Source organism: Lepidochelys kempii, chromosome 1 (genome assembly GCF_965140285.1).
Source record: "Lepidochelys kempii isolate rLepKem1 chromosome 1, rLepKem1.hap1, whole genome shotgun sequence".
Lineage (NCBI taxonomy): Eukaryota > Metazoa > Chordata > Testudines > Cheloniidae > Lepidochelys > Lepidochelys kempii.
In genome coordinates this window covers 324258747-324282923 of record NC_136380.1, presented here as the reverse complement: position 1 = coordinate 324282923, position 24177 = coordinate 324258747, and the positions used below count along the sequence as shown (strand labels likewise).

General features: G+C 39.4%; 1 protein-coding gene across 1 annotated transcript in view; it reads left to right on the top strand.

The window, feature by feature from the left end:
• Positions 1–24177, top strand: part of SLC2A13 (solute carrier family 2 member 13) — a 317348-nt gene that overhangs the window by 168213 nt on the left and 124958 nt on the right. Inside the window, exon 4 of the mRNA XM_073328433.2 lies at positions 1854–1962. Coding sequence (XP_073184534.1) covers positions 1854–1962 — 109 coding nt within the window. The remainder of the gene's footprint in view (positions 1–1853; positions 1963–24177) is intronic.

Genomic DNA, 24177 nt, shown 5'->3' with positions numbered 1-24177 from the left:
ACAAACCATGAAAAAATGGGTGTTTACCACTACAAAAGGTTTTCTCTCCCCCCACCCCACTCTCCTGCTGGTAATAGCTTATCTGAAGTGATCACTCTCCTTACAATGTGTATGATAATCAAGTTGGGCCATTTCCAGCACAAATCCAGGGTTTAACAAGAACATCTGAGGAACGGGGGGGGGGGGGGGTGTAGGTAGGAAAAACAAGGGGAAATAGGTTACCTTACATAATGACTTAGCCACTCCCAGTCTCTATTCAAGCCTAAGTTAATTGTATCCAATTTGCAAATTAATTCCAATTCAAGAGTCTCTCACTGGAGTCTGGTTTTGAAGTTTTTCTGTTGTAATATCTCAACTTTCATGTCTGTAATCGCGTGACCAGAGAGATTGAAGTGTTTTCCGACTGGTTTATGAATGCTGTAATTCTTGACATCTGATTTGTGTCCATTTATTCTTTTACGTAGAGACTGTCCAGTTTGACCAATGTACATGGCAGAGGGGCATTGCTGGCACATGATGGCATATATCACATTGGTAGATGTGTAGGTGAACGAGCCTCTGATAGTGTGGCTGATGTGATTAGGCCCTGTGATGGTGTCCCCTGAATAGATATGTGGGCACAGTTGGCAACGGGCTTTGTTGCAAGGATAGGTTTCTGGGTTAGTGGTTCTGTTGTGTGGTATGTGGTTGCTGGTGAGTATTCGCTTCAGGTTGGGGGGCTGTCTGTAGGCAAGGACTGGCCTGTCTCCCAAGATTTGTGAGCGTGTTGGGTCATCCTTCAGGATAGGTTGTAGATCCTTAATAATGCATTGGAGGGGTTTTAGTTGGGGGCTGAAGGTGACGGCTAGTGGCGTTCTGTTATTTTCTTTGTTAGGCCTGTCCTGTAGTAGGTGACTTCTGGGAACTCTTCTGGCTTTGTGCTGGAAATGGCCCACCTTGATTATCATACACATTGTAAGGAGAGTGATCACTTTAGATAAGCTATTACCAGCAGGAGAGTGGGGCGGGGGGAGAGAAAACCTTTTGTAGTGGTAAACACCTATTTTTTCATGGTTTGTATGTATAAAAACATCTTCTGTATTTTCCACAGTATGCATCCGATGAAGTGAGCTGTAGCTTACGAAAGCTTATGCTCAAATAAATTGGTTAGTCTCTAAGGTGCCACAAGTACTCCTTGTCTTTTTTGTTTGTTTTCATGTTATAGCTTTCTTTATCACATTGTTTTTAGGACACTTACACTTTAAAATTAAACTTGTCAGGGAAAGAACAGTTTTCTGTTTGGCAGACATGTTTCTGTCCTCCTTATGGAGCACAAAGTTACTTTGACTAAATCATTTGCTCCTCTTTTACCGTTCCACATATGAAGGATGCTAGAGAAGTGTGGGAAAGTTTTTGTGAATTAACTTGTGCTCCTTATGCTGGAGAGCAGAAACCCAGTGAGTTCCTAAACACATCCTCACCTGCAATCACTATACAAATGAAGTCAATGGGATTTGGAGATGCATTTTGATTGCAAAATCTGAATACGAACAGTGGCAGAGCATACTCATTTAGTTTCATGGTCTGTGTTAATATCAGCAGACGTTCGTAATCTAAATTTGCATAAGCAAATGAACCTCTTGTAATCAACAAGATTTATTGGTTTATAACTGAATTTTTTTTAAAAAAATAGTTGCATTTTGGGCCTTAGACCCCTGAAAGTCTCCTATTTGGTCTAGTTTCCCATTTTATGCATTCTACTAAGTATGAACAAAATATTCTGAATTTGGTGAAAATGAGGAGGAAGTGTGTCCTAACTGGGAGTACTGAACTGGTGGGATAATAATACATTTTGTGCTTTTCTGTTTTTAAAGCTGGACCTGTGATTTGCAGAATGCTGACCTACTCTCCAACTCGAAGAGCTTTAATTGTGGGTTGTGGTCTACAGATGTTCCAACAACTGTCAGGCATTAACACAGTCATGTAAGTATCTGTTCATCCTTTTGATAAAATATTGGAATAACATTTCATGAGGTTTTTCAACGTTTGGCTTTTAGGCTGAATATTAATGGGGTTCTGAATCATTAAATTGGATATTATATGTATGGAACATCACAAGTATACCATATTTTGAGTATCAATAATTTAATGATGGTGAGCTATTATTTAAAATTAGATGTTGATTTCTTTGCATCATGGTTATGGTCAGAAAGATGTTGGTGTAAAACATCCTGCACAGATTTTCTATATGCCATAATCAGTCTCATGTACTTTATTGGATTTTATTACTGTGCACTTTACTACTCTCTCTATTGCAGACCCCATACTTCTCTGGTTGACTGGGCTGGACTCTACTCCAGCCTAAGCATCAACAAATTGCTAACAATGTTCTATTTGCAGAATCTTTACCTTATTTTTACCTCAAAGACATCTATGTGTAATATTAGGACAAACAAAAACTTCATTTGGCTTGACTGGGCAAGTTGCGTCAGGACACACCCCATCAATTCACATCTTTGGGAGCATGAAAATAATTTAAGGGGCAAGTCTCCAGCATTCCTTGCTACCTTCGCATCATCTACACACCTACATTTCTGGAGATAAGACACTCCAGCACTTCCTAACATTTTCCTTTCCTTCTCCAACACATACTGAAAAACAATATGCATTGTAACATACACACCCATGCATGATACTCTCACTGTCATGAAAAATCTGAAGAGTAGCCTCATGCTCTTTTGCATCAACAGATTGTCACAAATGATTATCATGGTCCATTTCTGCCTTAATAGTACTGCAGCTGCTTTTAAGATTCAACTTCTGGCACAACAGTAAGCTTAGAAAATGAGTAACTCAGTATTTGTATAGGTGGAAAACAGTCTGTCATCACCTTGGAATACTGTAAGAGAGAGAGGGTTTGGCTGACTCACTGTCCCAGAAGCCAGCAGTTCTTCATAATGCTGTACAATTTAGACAAAATAGACTCATTTGAGAGGTCAGTTTATACTCTCCTTGAAACCTTTGCTTTGAGCTGTCAGGTTAGATGAAATAGACTGAACTCACACACCCAAGGTTTGAGCATTGTCTGCAGTGTGGATTCATGAAGGCAGTCATCTGGAAGACCCACAGTTACAATGAGAGTGGCAGTTTCTTCTCCTGTAGAAGGGAAAATAAAAATGTGGCGTGTATCCTCTACTTAATATGTGTAACTCATTAGTGTTTTGAGTTCTGTCTGCACATCTTGCTAAGAACATGCTCCTATGACCTGACCTAGAGAAAGAAGCGTGATTATAATCAAAGAAATACAGGGGCCATAATAGGAAGGGTAGAGTGTAACTGGACTGCGTAATGGATATGACAGAATATTAGAAATGTAAAGGAGAGGAATGTGAATGTTAATATGTGAATTGTCTATATCATTTTGTTTATGAAGGGGACCATGGTGTGTTCAGCCCATTTCTAGTTTATTAAGCATACGCTTTGATTTTTTTTTTAAACTGCACTATAACTTTCAAGATCCTGGTAAGAAGGAGCAAAAGGGCATACGGAATATATTCGTGAATAATAATACTTTAAAATGTTCACATGAATACGGTGTCAGGATATAATGTTAAATGGTTAAACTTTTGATTTTTGAGAATCATTTTATTTGCAACAGATCCAAAACTTCATTACAGCAGAAATATATTGAAATGGCATAAGATCTATAGTAGCTTACTTTGCTTTTTCTAAATTGCAGATGTGTTCAGATCAAACATTTTACCATGCAATAGCTTTTACAATCAGCTTGTAATTGACCTAATTTGATAGTGAGTGTGTGAGTGGAAGAAATTACTGCTATACAATATAGCTGGACTTTATAGACTTTGCATAGAAAGATGCCTTTAATAAACACATTAAAAAGTGTTGATAAAAGAATAGCGTATAATCATTTACAGTATCCAGCATTTTTTTTAAAAAAATCAGGATAGTTGATTTCCCTTTTCATTTCACAAATTTTGCAAGCTACGTGAACATTTTCCCATGAAAGCAGTTTCTTTATACAGGACATTGGACATCTGTTGATGGTTTGGTTGCACAATAAATTGGGGATAACAGTTTTTAATTTTCTTTTTAAAAAATTGTTACCTTCAAGAACTGTCTGTCTGTGCAGTAGCTATCTATGTAACTGCATGGTCTTATTTTCATTGTTCTCATCCTCCTAACCTTTTTATTTGCTGTTTGCACTCTTTTTGTGTTTGATCTCAAATTAGATTGTATGCTCACGGGGGCAAGGATTGTCTCTCACCATAAGTTCATACAGCACTATCACAATGAGGCCTTTGTTCCTGATTGGGACGGTAGACGATACAACACAAACAGTTAATAACGATAGTAAAACCTTCTTGTAAACCTAGATATATTCCACTAAGTGACTTAGCGATAGTTCCAGTTAGAAAGGAATTATAACAGACCTAATATTAGTTTCACAAACACCTACTACCGCAGCTGTGGCAAGTGGCAGTCAGCCAGAAGGGTTGGAGGAACAAAGATGGTTTTATTTCTTAGTGCTCCTCGAAGTTGCCTTGGCTGGTAATGGGCCCCAATGAGGCTGTTTTGTCAGATGAGGTTCACCATAGCACAGCAGTACTCTGGCATGTTCCCATCCCCCAGCATCCTCTATTGTTGGGGGAGAGGGGCTGACAATTCTGGCTCATTGCTATCTGGGCTTCCCTTACCCTGCAGAGATCTCCATGTAGCCTGTTAAGCTGGCTTTTCACCTTCTCGGAAGTGCCAGAGCACTCTTTTACCAGTTGATTTAATGTAGCAGCATTCATGGCAGTGTATACTGTGTTCTAGTCTTCTGGCTGGAGACTTTCCACCATTTGTCAGATGACAGATTCAGTATAGCTGTGTCTCCTTTTAAGAAGACAAAGCTCCAGAAGCCTTATAATTTTTTTCTAAAAAGTTAGTAGTTTACTGATAGATTAATGATAATAGGTGAATTCAAAATACTGTATTTTAGAGGCGCAGAAGCTGGAGGAATAGTATAATAACCACTCTTTCGTATATCTGTGTTTGCACTGAAAAGTATACTACTGTGTCTGTAAAAGAAACAAAAGTTTTGAATCAGAAAGACTGGGTGATTACGAAGCAGGAAAAAAATTGCCAGGCTCATTAGACCTTGTGAAAACGTTCTGAAAGATTACTTTCAAAACAGATCTTGTGGAGTTGTTGAGCGTTCCAGGACTAATGGACAATAGGAGAACTCTGAAAAACACATTTAAAAAACACATACAAACAACAAGTATTGTAGTGGTTTGGTGCTGAAAGGTTTAGGACTCTGCTATATATTTTCCAATTTAAAAAAACAACTAATTTACTTGGAGAACCCAATAATAGCTACAGGAGAGAAATGGTCACTTTCAGTAGGCTGCTTTTTGGTGAGGAATAGAAAGGGAAGGGATAAATGGGCTCGTGTGAAAATTCCCAACGACTCTGTTCTCGCTAAGAAATTCTATAGTAAAATGGACGTGTTTGACAGCATATATAAAAAGAGGTTCATATGACATCTACATGTATCAGATAGCAAAACTCCTACAACATATCCGGCTGCACAGACAGACAAGAACTGTAAGCATAAGCAGAAAGCCATTGTGGGTATGTCTGCACTGCAGTTAAAAACTCGTAGCTGGTCCATGTCAGCTGATTTGGGCTTGTGGTGCTCAGGCTGCAGGGCTGGTTAATTGCAGTATAGACTTCTGGGCTCAGGCTGCAGCTTGAGCTCTGAGACTCTCCCATCTTTCAGGGCTGGAGATCCCGGGCTCCAACCCAAGCCCAAACATCTATATTGCAATTAAATAGAGTCTTAGCTTGAGTCACCTGGCCTGGGCCAGCCTCAGGTGTCTCATTGCAGTGTGGACATACCATGAAACTGTGAGAGCTGAATGCAGAACAATGTTCTCTCCATTAAGGAAATGGATCTAAAACGGGAACAAAAAAGCGGACTGTCTAAGCAGACAAATGATTCAATCAGAGTGGAGTAAATTTTGGAATGCTGAATTTGGTCACTAGAAAAGTAAATGTCAAGGACCAAAAGTTCTTTTTAGGGGACAAGGAAACCGATACCATAGGATATATTGTTGCAAAAGAGTCCTTTTGGGATTTAGACATATTTGAAGATTTTACAGACACTAGTCCTGGAATGCCCTGATTTCTGATCTAGTATTTTAGAGGCAAGTGGTTCATCTCGATTCTCCTCTTATCCCCACAAGATACATTTTGAGAGCACCAGACCAGATAAAGCCTAAACAAAATATTTTGTTTTCCAGATGGAAATTTAAATGTAATGCCAAGGAGCTGTTTGATTTCATCTTAAACCACATTGTATTTTTCAGTTTCATAAATTTTTCTAATAGCCATTTGAACAAACAGAGCTTAAGTCCTTCTGTGTTTCTTTACCACTTTACCTTGGATTTTCATAAGCCTGTTTGATCTTTATTAGTCCAAATTAATAAACATGCCACTTGTCTTCATTTAATTAAGTATTTTTGTGCCCCACCTCCTTCCAACAAATAAATTAAATGTAACTATTATACATAATACATCTATGTCTGGACTTGGTCCATAGACATCTTCAGTCCGTAATAAGCTTGCACTGATTAAAAAAAAAATACCAAGAGAACAAGAAATGAAATCACAAAAACAAGCATCAATTTCCAGCTGGCAAGAAATATAACAAGAGAGTAAAAAATACAACAAAGAAAGAAAAGCTCAACAGAAAAAGAGAGAAGAAAAACAGAGTCAAATAAGGCAGTTAAGAATAAGAGATAAAAATGGAAAAGACAAAAGAGGGGAAAAAGAGAAACAGGTTTTAGAAACAGAGACACCGAAGGAAAGTTAGAAATATTTAAAAAGAAAATGAAAAGAGAACAAATATCACACTGAGTATAAATGAAAGAAAGAGAATAGAAACTGCATAGAAGACATAGATTTTGAGATAGATGGGAATAGGCCAGGATGCTTTTGAAGATGAGTAGGTATTGGAGAAAAGTCTAACACACATCTAACAAAATAAAGAAAAGCATTTCTCGACAGGTTTAATAGTCTCTTCTGCAATGCACTCTACTGCAGTTATAGGGTCTGATCACGTGAGGTTCTGTGAGCCCTCAGCTTCTGTTAACTTAAATGGGATGTTGAAGGTGCTCATCCACTCACATGACTATATCCAAACAGAGGGAAAGCAAGCTTCCTCTACTAATGCATTTGCTAGTATTGTAGCTAACTTGGTAAGAGTATACAACTGACTTCCATTACAGTAGGAGGAGGAAGGGTGAAGAAATACTACTTCTAATATCCATTTATCTTCAAAAATAAAACACTGGACTGACAGTCCACAGAGTAATGGTACAGATAAACATTTATTAAAGACACTGTGGAAATTTACTGATGATCCTAATAATGTTTATACCCAATTAATAATCTTCAATTAGGAATATTTTTAAAGTAAAACATTTACAACCAACCCTCACCTATCCTCTTGGGGGGGAAAAAAAACAACCAGGATTGTTTTCTGAAAAGGCCATGTTCTCCAGTAGCTGCAGCAGACTTAGAGGGGCTGTATCACGTTTGCAACAGTTCAAGATGTAATTGGAGAGTAACACTGGGACTTCAATAGTTTACTATTTTTTTTAAATCACTTAGTTATGGACGGTTTTTAAAAATTTGTCTAGTGTGCATAACATAACTTCACTACACTCCATGTTGCCTCGCTTTTTGCAGCAGACCCACCAGCCAGACTGCAGTCCCAGTTCCCAATGCCTGGAATGTAGCCTGTTGCAGCAGGTTGACAGGTCTGAAACCAACTGTCATTGTCTTAGGCTATGTCTATATCACCACTTACGTTAGTATAAGTTTTGTCGCTCACGGGTGTGAATAAGTCATCCCCATGAGGGACATAAGTTACACCGACGTAAGCACTGCTGTGGACAACGCTATGTAAGTAGGAGAGCTTCTCCTGCCAACCTAGCTACTACCGCTCAGTGGTGGATGAATTAAGTCAATGAGAGAGCTCTCTCCTGTTGGCTTAGAGCAGCTACACGAGGGAGCTTATAGTGGCGCAGCTCCATTGGTGCAGCTCCGACGCTGTAAGCTGTCTAGTGTAGCCATCGCCTGAATGGGAATCTGTTCCCTTTGCGTTAGGAAACTAGAAAACAGTCTCTCTCTCAGGAAAAGCAGTGACTTTTTGATCTAAAACACACATATTTCAGTTTTTGTTCCACTTGTCTGTTTGCTCCACTGCTGTGACAGCTACTCCTCATCATAAGATATGGAGTTTGAATAAAGTTCACCCCACAAGAGAGTGCATTTTGTTAGCAGGGCCTGGAGGGATGACAAAAGGAAAGAGTATGGCCGTGATGCAGCCAAGATTTCAACAAGACTATTCATGTGCTCAAAATAAAGTATACTTAAAGGTTTTGCTGAGTTGGGGCCTAAAGAGCTACAGAAAATATGTGTAGCTTGTCTAAGTGCCAACAGAGAGGGATGTAAACCCACAGATAAATGAAGAGTGTAAACACCAAGGTGAGAGAAAAACTTAGTGTGGCACAGGTAAAATGAGATGAAACTAAGAAAAGGAAAACTTCAAGTTGCAGATGAGGAAAACTTCCTGACAACAGAGTATTCGGCTGTGGGATTCAGAAAAGTGAGGGAAGCATTTAAAAGCTTTCTTGTTTCTTCCATTAGGAAAACATACGGCTCATGTTAAAAAGCTGAGGTGACTGTTCATGATTCTTCTTCCTTTTCTTTTAATGTAAATGGTCCTGAGCACACAAGGAGTAAGACATTGCCCTCAAATGCACTGCAGCACCTTCACTTAAATCACATTGGATTTTACTATTAGCTTTCTGTTTGGTATATGTTTGATCGCAGGTAGTGTCAAATTACACATGAAAATAGCTGTATCTGAACTAAATCAATATTTTTCTGCGTCTTATGAAGTGGAAGTATCAGACTGAAGGAGAGTGGTGTTTGTTGAGGACCAAGTTTTATAGAGTGAACTGTAGATAAGTTACAGTAGAATAAACTACTTTGATTTTTCCTATAAAGTAGAGGATAATACTCTCATCCTCTGAAATACGAAAGGCTGCACACCAGAGCAGTTGTAACTTCCAGTCTCCTTGAACATCAAAAACTTTAATATCCCATGTGATGCTTCTGAATTGCTTTGAAGATCACATGGAATGGGTTATTTTAAATGGCACTTACTATTTATCTATAGAGTGCTGCAAATGTGTAAGGTGCTTTAAAAAGTGCAGACTAAGACATGGTCCTCACCAGGAATAGCTTATAACTCTGAGAAACAGTTTGACATATGAAGGCCCTGCCTGTCTGGAGGCCAACGTGCCTCTCTAGGAGTTATACATTCACACCTTTTAACAAAAATGAAAGAGAAACGAAGGATAAAAGCCCATGAAAAATGGAGGCATTTGTTTCTCAGGCCATCCTTTCCTAGTCACCCTAGTTCTTTGTCCCTTGTTTAAACACGTATCACGAAGCCTGCTGGGTAGCCTGACCTGAAATGATCTTGTTAGACTAGATTTGTGATTTTTATTACTGCCAACACATGGGACTAAGGGAGCATAAGAATCATAGAATCATAGAATATCAGGGTTGGAAGGGACCCCAGAAGGTCATCTAGTCCAACCCCCTGCTCGAAGCAGGACCAATTCCCAGTTAAATCATCCCAGCCAGGGCTTTGTCAAGCCTGACCTTAAAAACCTCTAAGGAAGGAGATTCTACCACCTCCCTAGGTAACGCATTCCAGTGTTTCACCACCCTCTTAGTGAAAAAGTTTTTCCTAATATCCAATCTAAACCTCCCCCACTGCAACTTGAAGAAGCTCTTCATATCTGAGAGGACAATGCTGGGGAAAGGAAGGCAGCCTCCATGGGGCTGCTACTCCCCCTCCTGAATAGGTGGGTGGGCAGGGACACAGAATGAGTGGCGCCTAAGCCCTGGTTTCCATCATGTCCCCAGCCAGTACAGCTAAACTATGCAAGGGGGAAATAGTCTGTGTCAAGTTTAGGAGGACTGGTGCAGATTATTTCCCCTCCCTGGAGCAAGTGGGGAGCCAGGCACCATACTGTGACTCTGGTTCATAAACTGGGCCCTGGCCTGCTCTTGGGAGAACTACATGGTGCCCCTTACTCAGGGCATGTGGCAAAGCCACAACATATCCCGTGATTAGTTCCAGCCCATTTGGTGCATTCATTATCACTTATAGCATTTGTATTTAGAATATCACATACTAGGAATGAAAAATGAAAGGCTATGGGACAATCATGTTTGCCATCTTCACATTTGCCACCTTTTATGTGCCCTTTCCTGTGTTAGAAAAGACTGTTTTTTTCATAGTTTAGAATTTTTGACTTACACAAACATTGTAAAGTACAGCACTTTCTTAAACATTCTTTTATCTATAAAAAGGTACAAAAGCTAAAACAATATACTGAACCACATTTACAACAGCTGGGAGCTGGAGAGTTTAGCGGATGGCTGCACTAGTCCATAAGTTATTAGTTCAGTTAATTGTAAAAGGGCAATTGACAGTTGTTCATTAGGACAGGGTTAAGGGATACACAAGGAATAAAGGCAAAAGGAGACGCATCCCAAGGTGAAACCATAAAAATGAGCACTTAATATTGTGTTCAAATGGAGATGAAAGATTAGAATAGCATTTCAAACAGTTTTAGCAAAAGATAAAGTAAAGGGACGGATGCAACTTTTTTCACCCTATTGTGTTATATTTGTGTGATTACCAGAAAATTACCATCCCCAAACTCATCCATATCTTCCTCACCATAACAATGTTACATTCAACAACAAACACTTTGTCCAAACTGTGGGAACAGTCCTGGGTACTGTGATGGCTCCTGAATGTGCCAAATTCTTCATGGGCCACCTTGAAGAATTTCTGGACAAATGCACCACAAAACCAGTGATATGCCTGAGATAAATCAATTATTTATTTCATCCTCTGGCCAGATAACTTCAACTCCTTCAGAGATTTCCACCACAATTTCAACAATCACCACCCATCCGTTAAACTGTCTCTGGAACACTCTGGCACCAACATCAACTTGTTGGACACCACGATCAGGTTCTGCAATGGAACCTTACAGACAAGCATATACAAGAAACCCAAGGATCCCCTCACCTACCTTCATAGATCCAGTAGTGACCTCAAACACACCAAGAAATCTGTTCTCTACAGCCAGGCACTCAGATACCACAGAATATGCTTTGAGGAGAAAGTCCAAGATATTCACTTTAAAACACTTAAAACCACCTTCACCAAACAAGGACCCTTCACCAGAGAAGTAGATTTCGTCATGGAACAAGCCACCCAAATACCCCGAGAAAATTTGCTTCAATACAGAAATGAAGCCCCCTCTGACTAGACACCCCTAGTTCCCACACTGGCACCCATCCGGGGTATCATCAAACTATTACACCCCATACTCGATGGAGACCCCACCCTGAAAGAAATCTTTTCCAACCCCCCTCTTCTGGCCTTCAAACAACACCCCCACCAACTGCTCCAAGCTCATCATCAGAGGCAGGCTCCCCACAGACCAGGACACACCAACTCAAGGCACAAATAGGTGTTTCAAAATCTTCACCCTGAGCATTTGGTATGAGAGAGAAGGTGGTTCAGTTTCTATGCCCTGAAAGTGTTTCTAAAAGTTTTTTAAAGGATGAGTCCCAAAGATAGAGAGCTGGAGAGTGATACAAGAGGTTATATAACTAGAGTAATAGGATGAAATCAAGAAAAGGAAAATTTATGATGAATATCAGAAAAATATTTCTACTGCTGAGATCTAGATTGATGTAGTCTCTTAAGGGAAGTAGAGAATGCTCATCATTTCTAACTTTTTGAACTTGCCCATACAAACCAGAGGATATGTTATATAGCGCACTCTGTTGTGCTTTATAACACTGAATTATTATATTTATAAATTGTAAAACAAGACCATAAGCTCATACAAAAGTAGCTAGCCTTATTTCAATTGTATTTCTTGCACGCAACCTCCCCATGAATTGTGTGTATCTGTAATATCATACATATTTATTTTAATTAGATTATTATTTAAGATCTAATTTTAAAAACAGTAATGATTTAGCCTTCCAAACATCCTCCAAGACGGATTTATAATGATTTTCTTTCCAGCCTAGTTTGGATTTTATCTTTTGTAAAAAATGGTATGTTGTATAAAATGCCTAATGGAAACAAGCTCGGAGTACTCCACTTAGTTTTACTCACTATATTGCATTGTTCCACTTCCCTACAGCTTCTCTTCCTTTCTGGAACATTTACTGTCCCCCATTTTCACAATATATGAAATGTTAATATTTGTCATTCTATTTTCAGACTATTCTGAAGTTATAAAAGAGGCAAAAGTAAATTTCTATTATCTCACATATTATTGTTTGTAAGCCAATCAGTTACAATAATAATGAGTGTTAAAAGAATTACTATAACTAAACTTTTTAAAATAGTTAATGTAACTATTGTAACCTTCCACTCTGAATTATTAAAGAATAGGACTCTAGCACTGCACACACTGTGTAACATTGCATTGTACAGTGTATTATGTAATGCTAGTAAAGTGTTGTGCTATAATTGTAAAGCACCTTTACACACATTCAGAGAAATGTAGGGCTAGAAGGTACTTCAACAGGTCATCAAGTCCAGCCCCCAAAAGGTGGTTTAGACTGTAAACTGAAGTTGTTTTTGTTCAACCATCCAAACATTGGAACAATTAAATTAAAGTAGCTGGATTTTAATATTTAGCAGCTTTTTAGGTCAGGCACCTTCCCTGGTTGATTCACTTAAAACTCACTAAAAGTCAAATGTAGCTAATATAAATTGAACAAAGTCAGCTTCATTTTGAATTGTGAGTAAATACATTTTGACATTGTCTATTCTAGTAATCATATAAAAGTTAAAAGGGTTAATTGATATTCATTATTTTGAAGGAATAGCCAGGGTTGTTGTCTTTTTAATTTTCAATACTTTTTTCTTTTCAAAAGAAACTTATTAGAAAATATATAATAAATTTTCAGTTTTTCATGCATACCAAGTTGGTTTACATCAGTAAATCATCCAGAATATTGAAAGCAGGATTATGGGAAATTGAAAGCCAAATATACCATTAATCATAGTGAGAATGTGTACCTTTGTTTTACATTCATTTAACTGAAGAGATTGTACTTGGTAAAATCAATATGCTTTGGACAGTTTTATTAGGGCTGTGAAAGACTATGTAAAGATGGATTTTAACAAAGGACAAAACTTGAAAACAGAAATTATTGATTTAAAGAAGAAAAGAAAAGCCAATACCTTTGTGGTGTTCCCTTTGCTGTTATTGAAGGCATTTGTATTTTAATAAAGATTTCTTCCTCATAGTCCAGCTTCTTCTCCTACTTGAGCCTATAGTGAAGTCATAATACTGTTTGATTTCAGTCTGTTGCCTTGGTAATAACTGTAATGTCAAAAAATCGGCATTATAACTTCACTGCAGGATCAAAAAGCAGGGAGAGTATGGATTGTGTGGGAGGGAGCAAAAGCCTTTGTTGAAATATGCAGCTTGGGTAATTAGCAATTATGATAAGACAATTATGAAAAAATGTGAGCGATAACATGGCTTTGTTTTAAGTCTTGTATCATCAAAAAATTGCCAGAGTATGTCAGCCAGTTAAATGCATTTCATTAGTATTTTCATATGTAAAGCTTACTAATTAAATGAAAGCAGAATCATAATGTTATTCATTAATTATTCATGAAGGATTGCTAAAGAAATGTTCCTAAATCTCCTCACATTTTTCTGATGTTTTGTCTAGATAGTCATTGAAGTACGGTTCTATTTATCGCACTCTTCCCACACTTGTAAAATGGCTATGTCCCATTAATTTGTCTCTTGCATCTTGATTAAACATTAATAAGCATAATGCAAAGATAGTCTATATACTAACAAAATTATCTTGAGCAAGAGCCATCCTTATGTTAAATAGTGTCCTGCAGTCAAGTATCTCATTATGGCTTGAAAAATTGTTATGAAATCAGGTACTTCTGACACGACCAATTTAAATGTACAATAGTTTTTTCTTCAGATACAGTACACAGTTGGGATGTTGTTTACTTAATGTGTTCGCTGTACTGTGGAGTGGTAGAGACTGTGTGTAATGAAATGTTGTAACCGATTCTTTGCAACAAAAAGTGGGATGCTGTTTAATATTCAAAGTAATGGTATGATGCAAATGTAAAACAATTCAAAGCTGATAGTTTGAAACCTCAGGAAAGAGGAATAAAAATAAATTGTAAAAGGTAACCTTGTCAGACACTGTCAGTTAGTGTAATATGAAAGATTCAGTGCAATGTACCAGTGAAGCCTTTGCAGAATAAAAGTGAACAAAACACAACATAAAGTAAAAGACATGATGCCCTCTGTTTATTGTTCATTTGTTTATTCATCTTTCCCTTTACAACATGAGAACCAGTTTTGGAGATTAGATTCCTCAGATCCTGTGAATATGAGTGAACCCACTGCAATTTAAGAAAAAATAACCTTACACAATATGAGGTGAGGGAATGAGAAAACAAATGAAGTTGTGTATGACACAGAAATATGCTCTGTATGTTCATGCAGTCTAGGAATGTCCACTTTAGTCAGATTATTAAAAAGTTGAAGCAACATGGTGCATTTATTTGGCTCCAACAGCTTAAAGAGAGCACAGTTCTTCCTGCTTATTTCCTATACACCTTGTCCTATAGACATCTAACATTTTCATCAGATTCCCCCACTGCCTTACCCTCTCGTAGCTACTATGACCCTATTTTAATTTCCCATTCTCACTCACCCCCAACTTCTAGCCCTCTGTTAAACTCACCTTTCTTTTTACTGTGCGCTTTTGTCACCTGCCCTCTTTGAATCTAGTTTACGCTCCTCCTAACTAGGTTGGTGAGTCTTATGTGGTCTTATAGTTCTTTTTATCTGCAGACCTCAGTGCACTTTACAAAAGGAGGGAAGTATTGTCTGCATTTTACAGAAGGGTAAACTGGGGCACAAAATTGCCTGCAAGCAAGCCAGAGCTCGAAATAGATACCTGGTTTACTGACGTACATGCCGGTACTTTTATCTGTTGGACCACAGTGAGCCAACTCCTCATGTGTTAATAATCTGTTGGTTTCCCAAGGCCTCTGTCTTCACTTAAACTTGAGCTCTTACCCTGGCTCTTGAAATACATTTGCTAACAAACCAACAAAACAAGACGACATCTAAAAGTCCTTTCCACTCTTATGAAACAAGGGACATCAGCAGCAGCATATTCCCTGGTCCAGGGAATTGTGTGCAAAGCCAGAGGTATTGTGCCCTCGAGGGCTTCTGAACTTAAATGAGGGATAGACAAGCGCTTGCTATTAGTTCTATGAGCATAGGCTTGTTCAGAAGTAGTGCTCTTTTGGGAAGATTCAAATGAAGGAGTGATACCATGTCATCCCCTCATCTCCAAAGTCCTGAAAGCAGCTTTCTATGTTTACCTCTTTGAGGATCCATCTGGAGTTTTGACTTCGTGTTTCAGAAACTAAGCCAGATCCCTGGACACTCATTGTCCATTTTCTTTTGGGGGAAGGTAGTCCTTTTAGTAGCCATATCTTCAGGTACATGAGTATGTGACCTGGCGGCCCTCCCCCGATCCCATTTCATAAGGACAAAATAGTATTATGGACCTGTCGTAACTTAATTCCCAAATTGCTATCGAAGTTTCATTTAAATCAGGCTATTCACCTTCCAAATGCTTGTCCTAATCCAAAGGACCTTAAAAAGAAGTTTTGGCACTCTCTATATGTATACAGTGCACATAGAGTCCATCTTGCTGGGACATCCTCCTGTAGGAAAGTAGACTTTCTTTTTGCACGCTTCTAAGGGCCCTCAACGAGTCATAGCAGCTTTCAGTTTTGCTGTTGCCAAATGGTTGTGTTCCTGCATCCTTGGAGCATGTAATTTGCATATTATTTTAGACCAAATGAAATAAATGGTCCTACTAGTAAGCAGGGGGCTATGTATGGGAAGAAAGGGAGACGTTTCAAAAGAGGAACTTTGTAAGGCAGCCACTTAGTTTTGTCAACACCAGGTGTTCAATAAGCATAATAACAAAACTGGTTTTAAAATCATGAGAGTTAAAATAATAAATTGTAGGTACTTTTTATGTGCCATATGTTTTTTGACCAAGTAGGATTAATGTTCTCAGGCTTTTCTGCACAGCCATGAGCGCTACACACCTTTTTAAAAATGAAAGCTGAGATTCTGATATATTTGCAAGACTCCAAGCTCTGGGGTGTTAAGAAAAACATCAAATACCACAAAATGGGCCCACTTGGTGGTCTTTAAATACGCTCTTTGGGTTAGAGACAATGACATTGTTGAATGGAGACTAGGAAACAGGTTCTTAGGGGAGTGGTGTTAAGCTTAGCTACGTGCAAATAATAAGTCCTTTTAGTAGTTTACTTGCTTGCCAAACCTCTAAATGCAGCTAATGTATGTAGTTTTGGGAGGTATTTAGATTTAACTGGTTTAAAAGTTCTTATATATTATCCCATCAGCTGCACTTTCTGAAGTTAAATAACTGATAGTAAAAGGGGAGAAAAAAGGTTGTGTTGTTGGCAGAGAGAAGAGATGAAAATCTGGCTTTTCATAGTAATTTCCCTCATGGCATGTGGAAAAGAAAACTACCATTGGTATATACTGTTGTCCCCAGAAAGGAATGAACAGATGAACTCTTCTCACTAATAATGTTACTAATATTTTTTTTGCTTTTTAAAATTCTAATCCGTTTAAAAGGCTTGGTAGAACTAAGTGCACCCTACATTTTCTGTACAGCTATCTAGATAGATAGATAAAATGTGCATATGTGTCTGTCTAACCTATCTTTTTTTTTCATTAGTATTTTAAATATAGTGGGCCAGATTGTAATGTGCATTGCAGCACCACTTGGTGCCTGGGAGAGTGGGTGGAAGGGAAGGCAAAAATAGATTTCCACCTTCACCTATCCCTGGGGCTGCCAGGGTTCAGGTGCCAGTGCAAATTAGACTAATCTCAGCATTCTTTTAACCTTGTCATCTTGTAAAAAAAAGCCCTATGGGTCCTTATGCTGGTGAGGATTGCTGGAACACAGTGTGTTCCGTCCACACCCCTTTCGATCCCCAACACACCCTAACTCTGAAGGTGGGGCCCATGCATAGCTACCTTAGTTTTACACCACCTATGGATTTTACCAGACTAAAGAAATCCCCAGCTGCCAATTTAGGGTTCTATACATCCTATTTGTACCACTGGAGCAGCAGAAAGGGGTTTTTAACCAGGCTGAGAATCTTAAAATTATCAGCTGACTATTTTTTTTCCTACTCAGCTTTCCAAAATTTTAGATTGTCAACAAATATTGTAATGATGTTTTAACATTCATGACTCTCATTTGTTCTTATACTTGTCCTCCATATTGTAACGCACGTTGTTTTGGTGTTAAGTTTGCTCAGTAGGTCGCTTATTTAAAGCAAAAATAAAAGGCAGGACATAGCCTGTTTTTTGTCTCTATGATGTGCCTGAGAATGGAGAGTGGCTTATTAGGGAAATGGGGCTGCTCTCTGGGGAAATGCACTCTCATTTTGAATAATTTTTCTCTCTCTCTCACTTTCCGTGCTATATCTTATTTAACTGTAGTGAAATGACCACCATGTGTTTAGACCATTGGTGGCTGGATAGTTTTCAAACATAGGCCTGTATCCTGTCCAGTGCTGTTTGGCCGGTTGGAGTCATTAGGATTACTTGAATGAGAAAAATTAGCAAGATTTGGCCCATTATGTTTTCCAGAGGTAAGTAGTTCTAGTTTGAAAATCTAAAATAGTTTTTAACAGAAAAGAATCATTTTATTGATTCATCTAGCATGAGTATCTGGTCATGTTGTGACAGGTATATTCAGCCAAGGCAACTGTCATGCACAGAGGCAGAAACCAGGTGTTTTTGCACAGTATATGTGACTGACTTACTGTGATTATGTTTTGGATACACTGGAAAGATTGGTATCAGGGACTTCCATGGGTATTTTGGTCTCATTTTTTGCACATGGAAAAAAAAATTAACGGCCTCATTTTTTGCACATGGAAAAAAAAATTAACGGCCTTACCAGCAAATTCACCTTTCGCTCTAAATGCCTAGATGAGTTATTTCCTTCTCAGGTATCACTGTGTGTAAAAGATTCTGTATTCTAAATTATGTCTTCAGTTACATCTGTGCATTGTATTCCATTTATGCGCTCAATCACAACTAAACCCAATTAACCTTTATTTGTCCTGCCTTTTTAGAGACTCTCTTCAGTGTAGAAGCCCATTTTAATTTATCAGTTTCTAAACATAAGTAAACTTCTTGGGACTGAGATTTGGAATCCAGCACTGTTTACCTACTGGGAGGAACAATATAATGCAGCAACACAAATGATCAGGTGCATTGGTGAGAGCAGACAATACTAAAGAGGTGATTAAAGATAAAGGGATTTGTATTGGGAGAGATGTGGCATATGGGAGAGCATGAGAGAACCTTGAAGCATAAAGTTAGAGAAAATGATAAAGAGTACTTAAGGAGAGAGGAATACAGATGTATAGAGCCTGAGAGACAGGGCTTGAAAAATATACCGGACACCTACTGGAGTCATCAGACTAGCTAATGGTCAATAGGAAAGACAAGGCTGAGAAGCCCAAGTAGTGAGGTCCGGTGGTGATGCCCTGGTGAGAAGCTGACTCTGCTGGGAAGGAGAATAGTTTTAGATGCATTCCTAGACTTTTGCTTTATTAAGATAATTCAATAAATAACTATTAATTCTCTGCTCAACAATATATTCTTAAGCTCTAGTTTTTACAACCTTTTGAAATATAACCTGTGGAAAAAATCTTGAGCCAAAGGTTTGATTCATGGAAATTCAAAGACACTGTCACAGAATTTTAACTCCCCTCTCATACCCTTTCGGGTATTCCTGGAAGCCATATTCGTTCTCTTTGATTATGTTGAAGCAGAATCTACTTTTTCCTAAGGAGTGTAGGGCTGTTAAATTATTCAACCAGGGTTAAATAATGAAATCAGTAGCAGTAAGACTCCTGCCAGAAACATATTACCCTGCCTTTCCTCCTTCCCCACACAAATTTATATACCGCATAGGAGTACACACTTGCATGCTGCTCTAAGCAATTATCTCTGATTTAGTGTAACAAAGTACTGCCCCTTTGCCAACCTTTCACGCTTTCTGCTATGCCTATCACAACCGTGTTTAGGTACCAGGCACAGTGCAGTCCATTCACAAGCCACCATCTTTTTCTTTCTCATTCGTGAACAAGGTTGGTTTTAACAGTCTGACAGGTTTCCCTTTTCAGGGGGATGCTGAGGGTTGAGCTGCTCATGGTCCCATGTGTCTGTTTCAATGTTTTTGTGTCACTGTGTGTGCTGGATCATCCAGAGTGGTTACAGTACTTATGACTTGGGGCCTTCTAAGGTCTGTCATCCATCTTCTGTTGAGTTCTGAGTCAATGTCAGACTTGTTATAATTTATCTTTTTCACAAAATACTTATGTGGTCTAGTAGCCTTTTTCAAATTTTGATTCTTGCTAACTGCTGCACACCATGGTCTCCCACTGGCTCCATGTTCGCTGTTTGCTTTACTCTCACATACTGAAGTACTGGATACAAATTTATACTATACAAAATTAAGTTTTTGTAAAGGTATGAGACTGTTCTCCTTGGCTCTCTTACAGCATTCCTAGGATTTCATCCTCTTTTGCCAGCTTTAAATATGGTTATTATTAGATAGAAGACTTACAAGCACCTTCCATGTATAGTACTCCTTAAACTAAGCATTCTAGTAGGGTGATTCACTAATCCAGGGATTTATCCTGGTTTCACAGAAGACTTTCTCAACTGCAAAACTCTTTTTCCAGAACAAATTAACTTGCATTCAAGGCCTAATTCATTCCTTCATGGCAGCAGAATGCTGTTTGCTCTTCAGACTGGCTGTTATCCTTACTGCCATAGACAAGCTCTCCAGAGACTTCATATCAGGACCACATCTGCTGTTGCCCTCTCTAATGAGGTTGCAATATTCATTCGACTAATTTAATGCAGAAGTGAAGCCATGTGACATGGTTTGGCTGTTGGGACAAGTGAGCTGGTTTTGTGGAAAATTCAAGCTACTCAAACAAATCTATATTTGATTGTGGTCGACATAAAGAGTTTAAATGCTCAATGTCTGACCTTTATTTGTTTTAAAAATATTTATAGACATAATTAAATATGAAAAGTAAAGAACAACATATGCAGTGGGGGTAAAATCTTAGCAGTGCAGGAGAGTTTGCACCAATGGGCCTGGTCTACGCTTACAGCACTGCAACAGCCTGTGCCACTGTAGCGCTTAGTGACAACTCTACCTAGGCCACTGGAGAAGGTAGTTAATCCACCTCCCCGAGAGGTGGTAGCTATGTTGATGAGAGAAGCCCTCCCGTCAACATAGTGCTATCTACACTAGGAGTTATGTTGGTATAACTGTGTTACTCAGGGGTGTGGAAAATCCATCCCCCTGAGTGATATAATCGTAGTGCAGACCAGAGCATGGTTACAAGCATGTTCCCTTTTGTGTCTGTATGGAGGGCCCTAAACACAACAGAGCAGTGGTGGTTTCACAATGCAAGGTAGGAGGTGGCTTACTCTACATGATGTGGGGCAGTTGTGTTACAGGAGAGATATAGGAGCAGAGCAGAAGCATATGGAGCCTGCTACAACCTCAAGACTGCAGTAGCTTTTCCACTGCATCTCTGTAGCATGTGATAAATAGGATTTCTCCTCTTGCCTCTGCAGAGACTCCTGGCTTGCCCAGTTATTTGGTCAGGATGCTGGGAACAAGATTTGTCCAGTATTACTTATTAATGGTAGCACAAGTTAAGTACCTGTGTAGGAACAGTAGTTTAGTCTCCTCCTACTGGCTGTAATACTTTGGGTCTAATTCTGATTGTTGAGCGTGGTGTGGAGGTGGCTGGTAGCCTGTGATAAACATGAAGTCAGACTACATGATCTGGTGGTCCCTTCTGGCCCCTTCTGTAACTCTCTGACATAATTTAAAAAATTTGCATTTATTACAACACTCTTCATTGATGCACTAATATTATTAAAATTGTGAACTTTTTGTATCCACAGTATGTACTGTATATAGTAGTGTATACAATAAGTTCAAAGGCTTTTTTTCATCTTATAGGGACTAAATCTAAAGACTTCAACTAGATAGAGGAAGTTGTTCAATAATAAAGAAATTAAGCTATACAGAAAACACTGAGTTAAAAGATAAGTGAGAAAAATGTGACTGTTTCTGGTAAGAAGAAAAAAGTAAAGGGCTTTTAGGTAGAATGACTGAGAATGATACGCCATAATTTTGAAGTGTGTGTAAATATATTGCCTTCACTTTGTTTAACTTTCTATCCACAAATCATAAAAAGAAAGCACACTGTAAAGACAAACAGCTACATGACAATCCCTTGACAGAAATACAAGTACTCAGTAATATGTACTGCATGCAGTGTTTGCAAATGAAATGTATTTAGGAAGCGTGCATTATGCATGCTGAGCATTGGAATTTCTGTTGTAAATCACAGTATCAGTTTAAGCCAATTAAGAAAAAGAGCACTATCCTTACTAACAATACAGGAGCGCCCCTGATGGGGAATCTGGGATACAGAAATGGACACAGACCTAATCAGTGTCACACAACAATGAAAAATCATGTTATTAGAGAGTGGTAATACTCTGCAACTAACAGTTGTCCATCACCATTGGTTTACTGGCCCTCAAATGCTCCAAACCCACACTCTCCAGATACACAAGAGGATAAAGTCTGAGCAGAAGATGGTGAACGTAACTCCTATCTCGAGAGATGTCAGTCCTCAGCTCCCTTTTTACTGCATCATTGCTGTAAGATATTGTATATAGCTAGTTTTAGTAGTTTTAGTAATTGTCATAGTATAGGTTTCAGAGTAACAGCCGTGTTAGTCTGTATTCGCAAAAAGAAAAGGAGTACTTGTGGCACCTTAGAAACTAACCAATTTATTTGAGCATAAGCTTGCATGAGCTACAGCTCACTTCATCGGATGCATGCTGTGGAAAGTGTAGAAGATCTTATCATACACACACACAAAGCATGAAAAAATACCTCCTCCCACTCCACTCTCCTGCTGGTAATAGCTTATCTAAAGTGATCACTCTCCTTACAATGTGTATGAGTATAGTTTACATTGTATAGTTAGTGTTTTTTCCCCATTTCTTCCCTACCTTTTCCCACAGAGAAGTCTGGGACTATGCCTAGGGTCAAGAACTGTGTTTCCTGCCCTGACTCCATTTTGATGAACAGCAAACATCAGTGTTGCCTCTACTTTCTGGTTGAGGCTCATATTTTTTACTCCAGAACTCATGAGGGTTGGGAGTTGAGATTCAGAAAACATCTCCTGGAGAAAGCGATGAAGTCAGATCCAGGCTAGGGACCACTCCCCACACCTTGCCCAATACATCAGTTTTACCAAGTGGGCAGCACCTCTCTGAGCACGAGCTCAGGATTGGAAGCTAAGACTGTTAAGCCTGAAAGCAAAGGCTTTACGTTTGAGCAAAGGTCACTCTCTTAGACAGAGGCACAAGCTGTATCATCCAAGAGTTTCTGGAAGAGAGAGGATCCCTCCACGACCCTATCAAAGTTGGAGAACTGGCATGCACAGATGCTAAGGACTTACACTCGAGTGAATCTTCTCCACTGGAGAAGGAGGTACACAAGGATAAAGATCCAACAGTTCTGATAATGGTTCCGATGATGAAGGCTCGGGATAAACAGCTTCCGTTGCTCCCATCCACTTCTAGAACCGATGTGGTACTGGTAATGACATGGCTCTGAAGGGAGCTGACCACCGTGGTGACCAGAGGAGCTCTGCTCTGCCAATGGACTCTCCTTGTACCCCTGGGTGGTCAGAGACCTGAGTCTCCCCAGAAAATATCTTTGCTCTTCCTTATCCACATTCACTCCTCCTATTGGAACCGCCTTTATTCTCGGACATGGATACTCCAGAGGAAGAGGCTATCCCGGTAAGTCAGAGTTGTTCTCCCAACCCTCCTGCCAGCCTTGAGGCGCAACCACCAGTATTGTGGAATCTGCCAGAGACAGGGGATTCAGCTTTCTCTTCAGATGAGTCTGAGGCCCTGCAGGAACCTCTGTAGCATAGGATAGAAGTGGCATGAGACATGAACCCCAGAAGATTGGGGTTATGGCCTCCAACCAGATATGATTGGCCAAGACACAGGTGGTATATGCTATGCCATGGGGTCCTCCTCCACCAGTTGATTCATCCTTCTGGTAATACTGGGTACCGTGGGAGCCCTATCCTAGACACCCAGGATTGGTGCAGGAGTCCTATTTGCCATTACGATTGCACCGACAACCAGCCTCATTGGAATATTTGGAAGGGGAAGGTGAGTCAGGTCCACTGGTTCCAGAGCGATCTCGTTGGCTTCATTGGATGAGGCGGTTACTCCATCTCTGACAGCCGACTTTAAACAATATCAAGACTCATGCACAGGGTGACTAAAGAGCTATCAATTCAACTTGAGGAAGTCCAGGAGCCTCAGTACTGTATACTAGATATTCTGCAGCCCTCCAATGCCAGGCAAGTGGTCCTCGCCATCAAAGAAGCCATCACGGATCTGACAAAGATGGTTTGGCCCACTCTCTTCTTGGCCTCAAAGGACCAAGAAGTGCTACTTTGTTCTGTCCAAGGAGGGAGTGGGAATTTTTGTTCTCTCATCCACCACCTAGCTCTTTGGTGGAGCTGGCGACTACAAAGCAGCCCAAGCAACAATACCCAAAGACTGCTTCCCCTGATAGGGGACACAAGTGACTCAACTGTCTAGGGAGAAAGGTTTTCTCTTCCACTTCCCTGCAGTTCAGGATCTCAAATTTTCAGGCCGTTTCGGCCAAATATGATTTTACTGATTGTAAGTTTATAGAATTTAAGGACAAGCTCCCTGAGAAGGAAAGGACCCACTTCCAGGCCTTAGTAGATGAGGACAGATTGGTGGCCAAACCATCCTTCCAAGC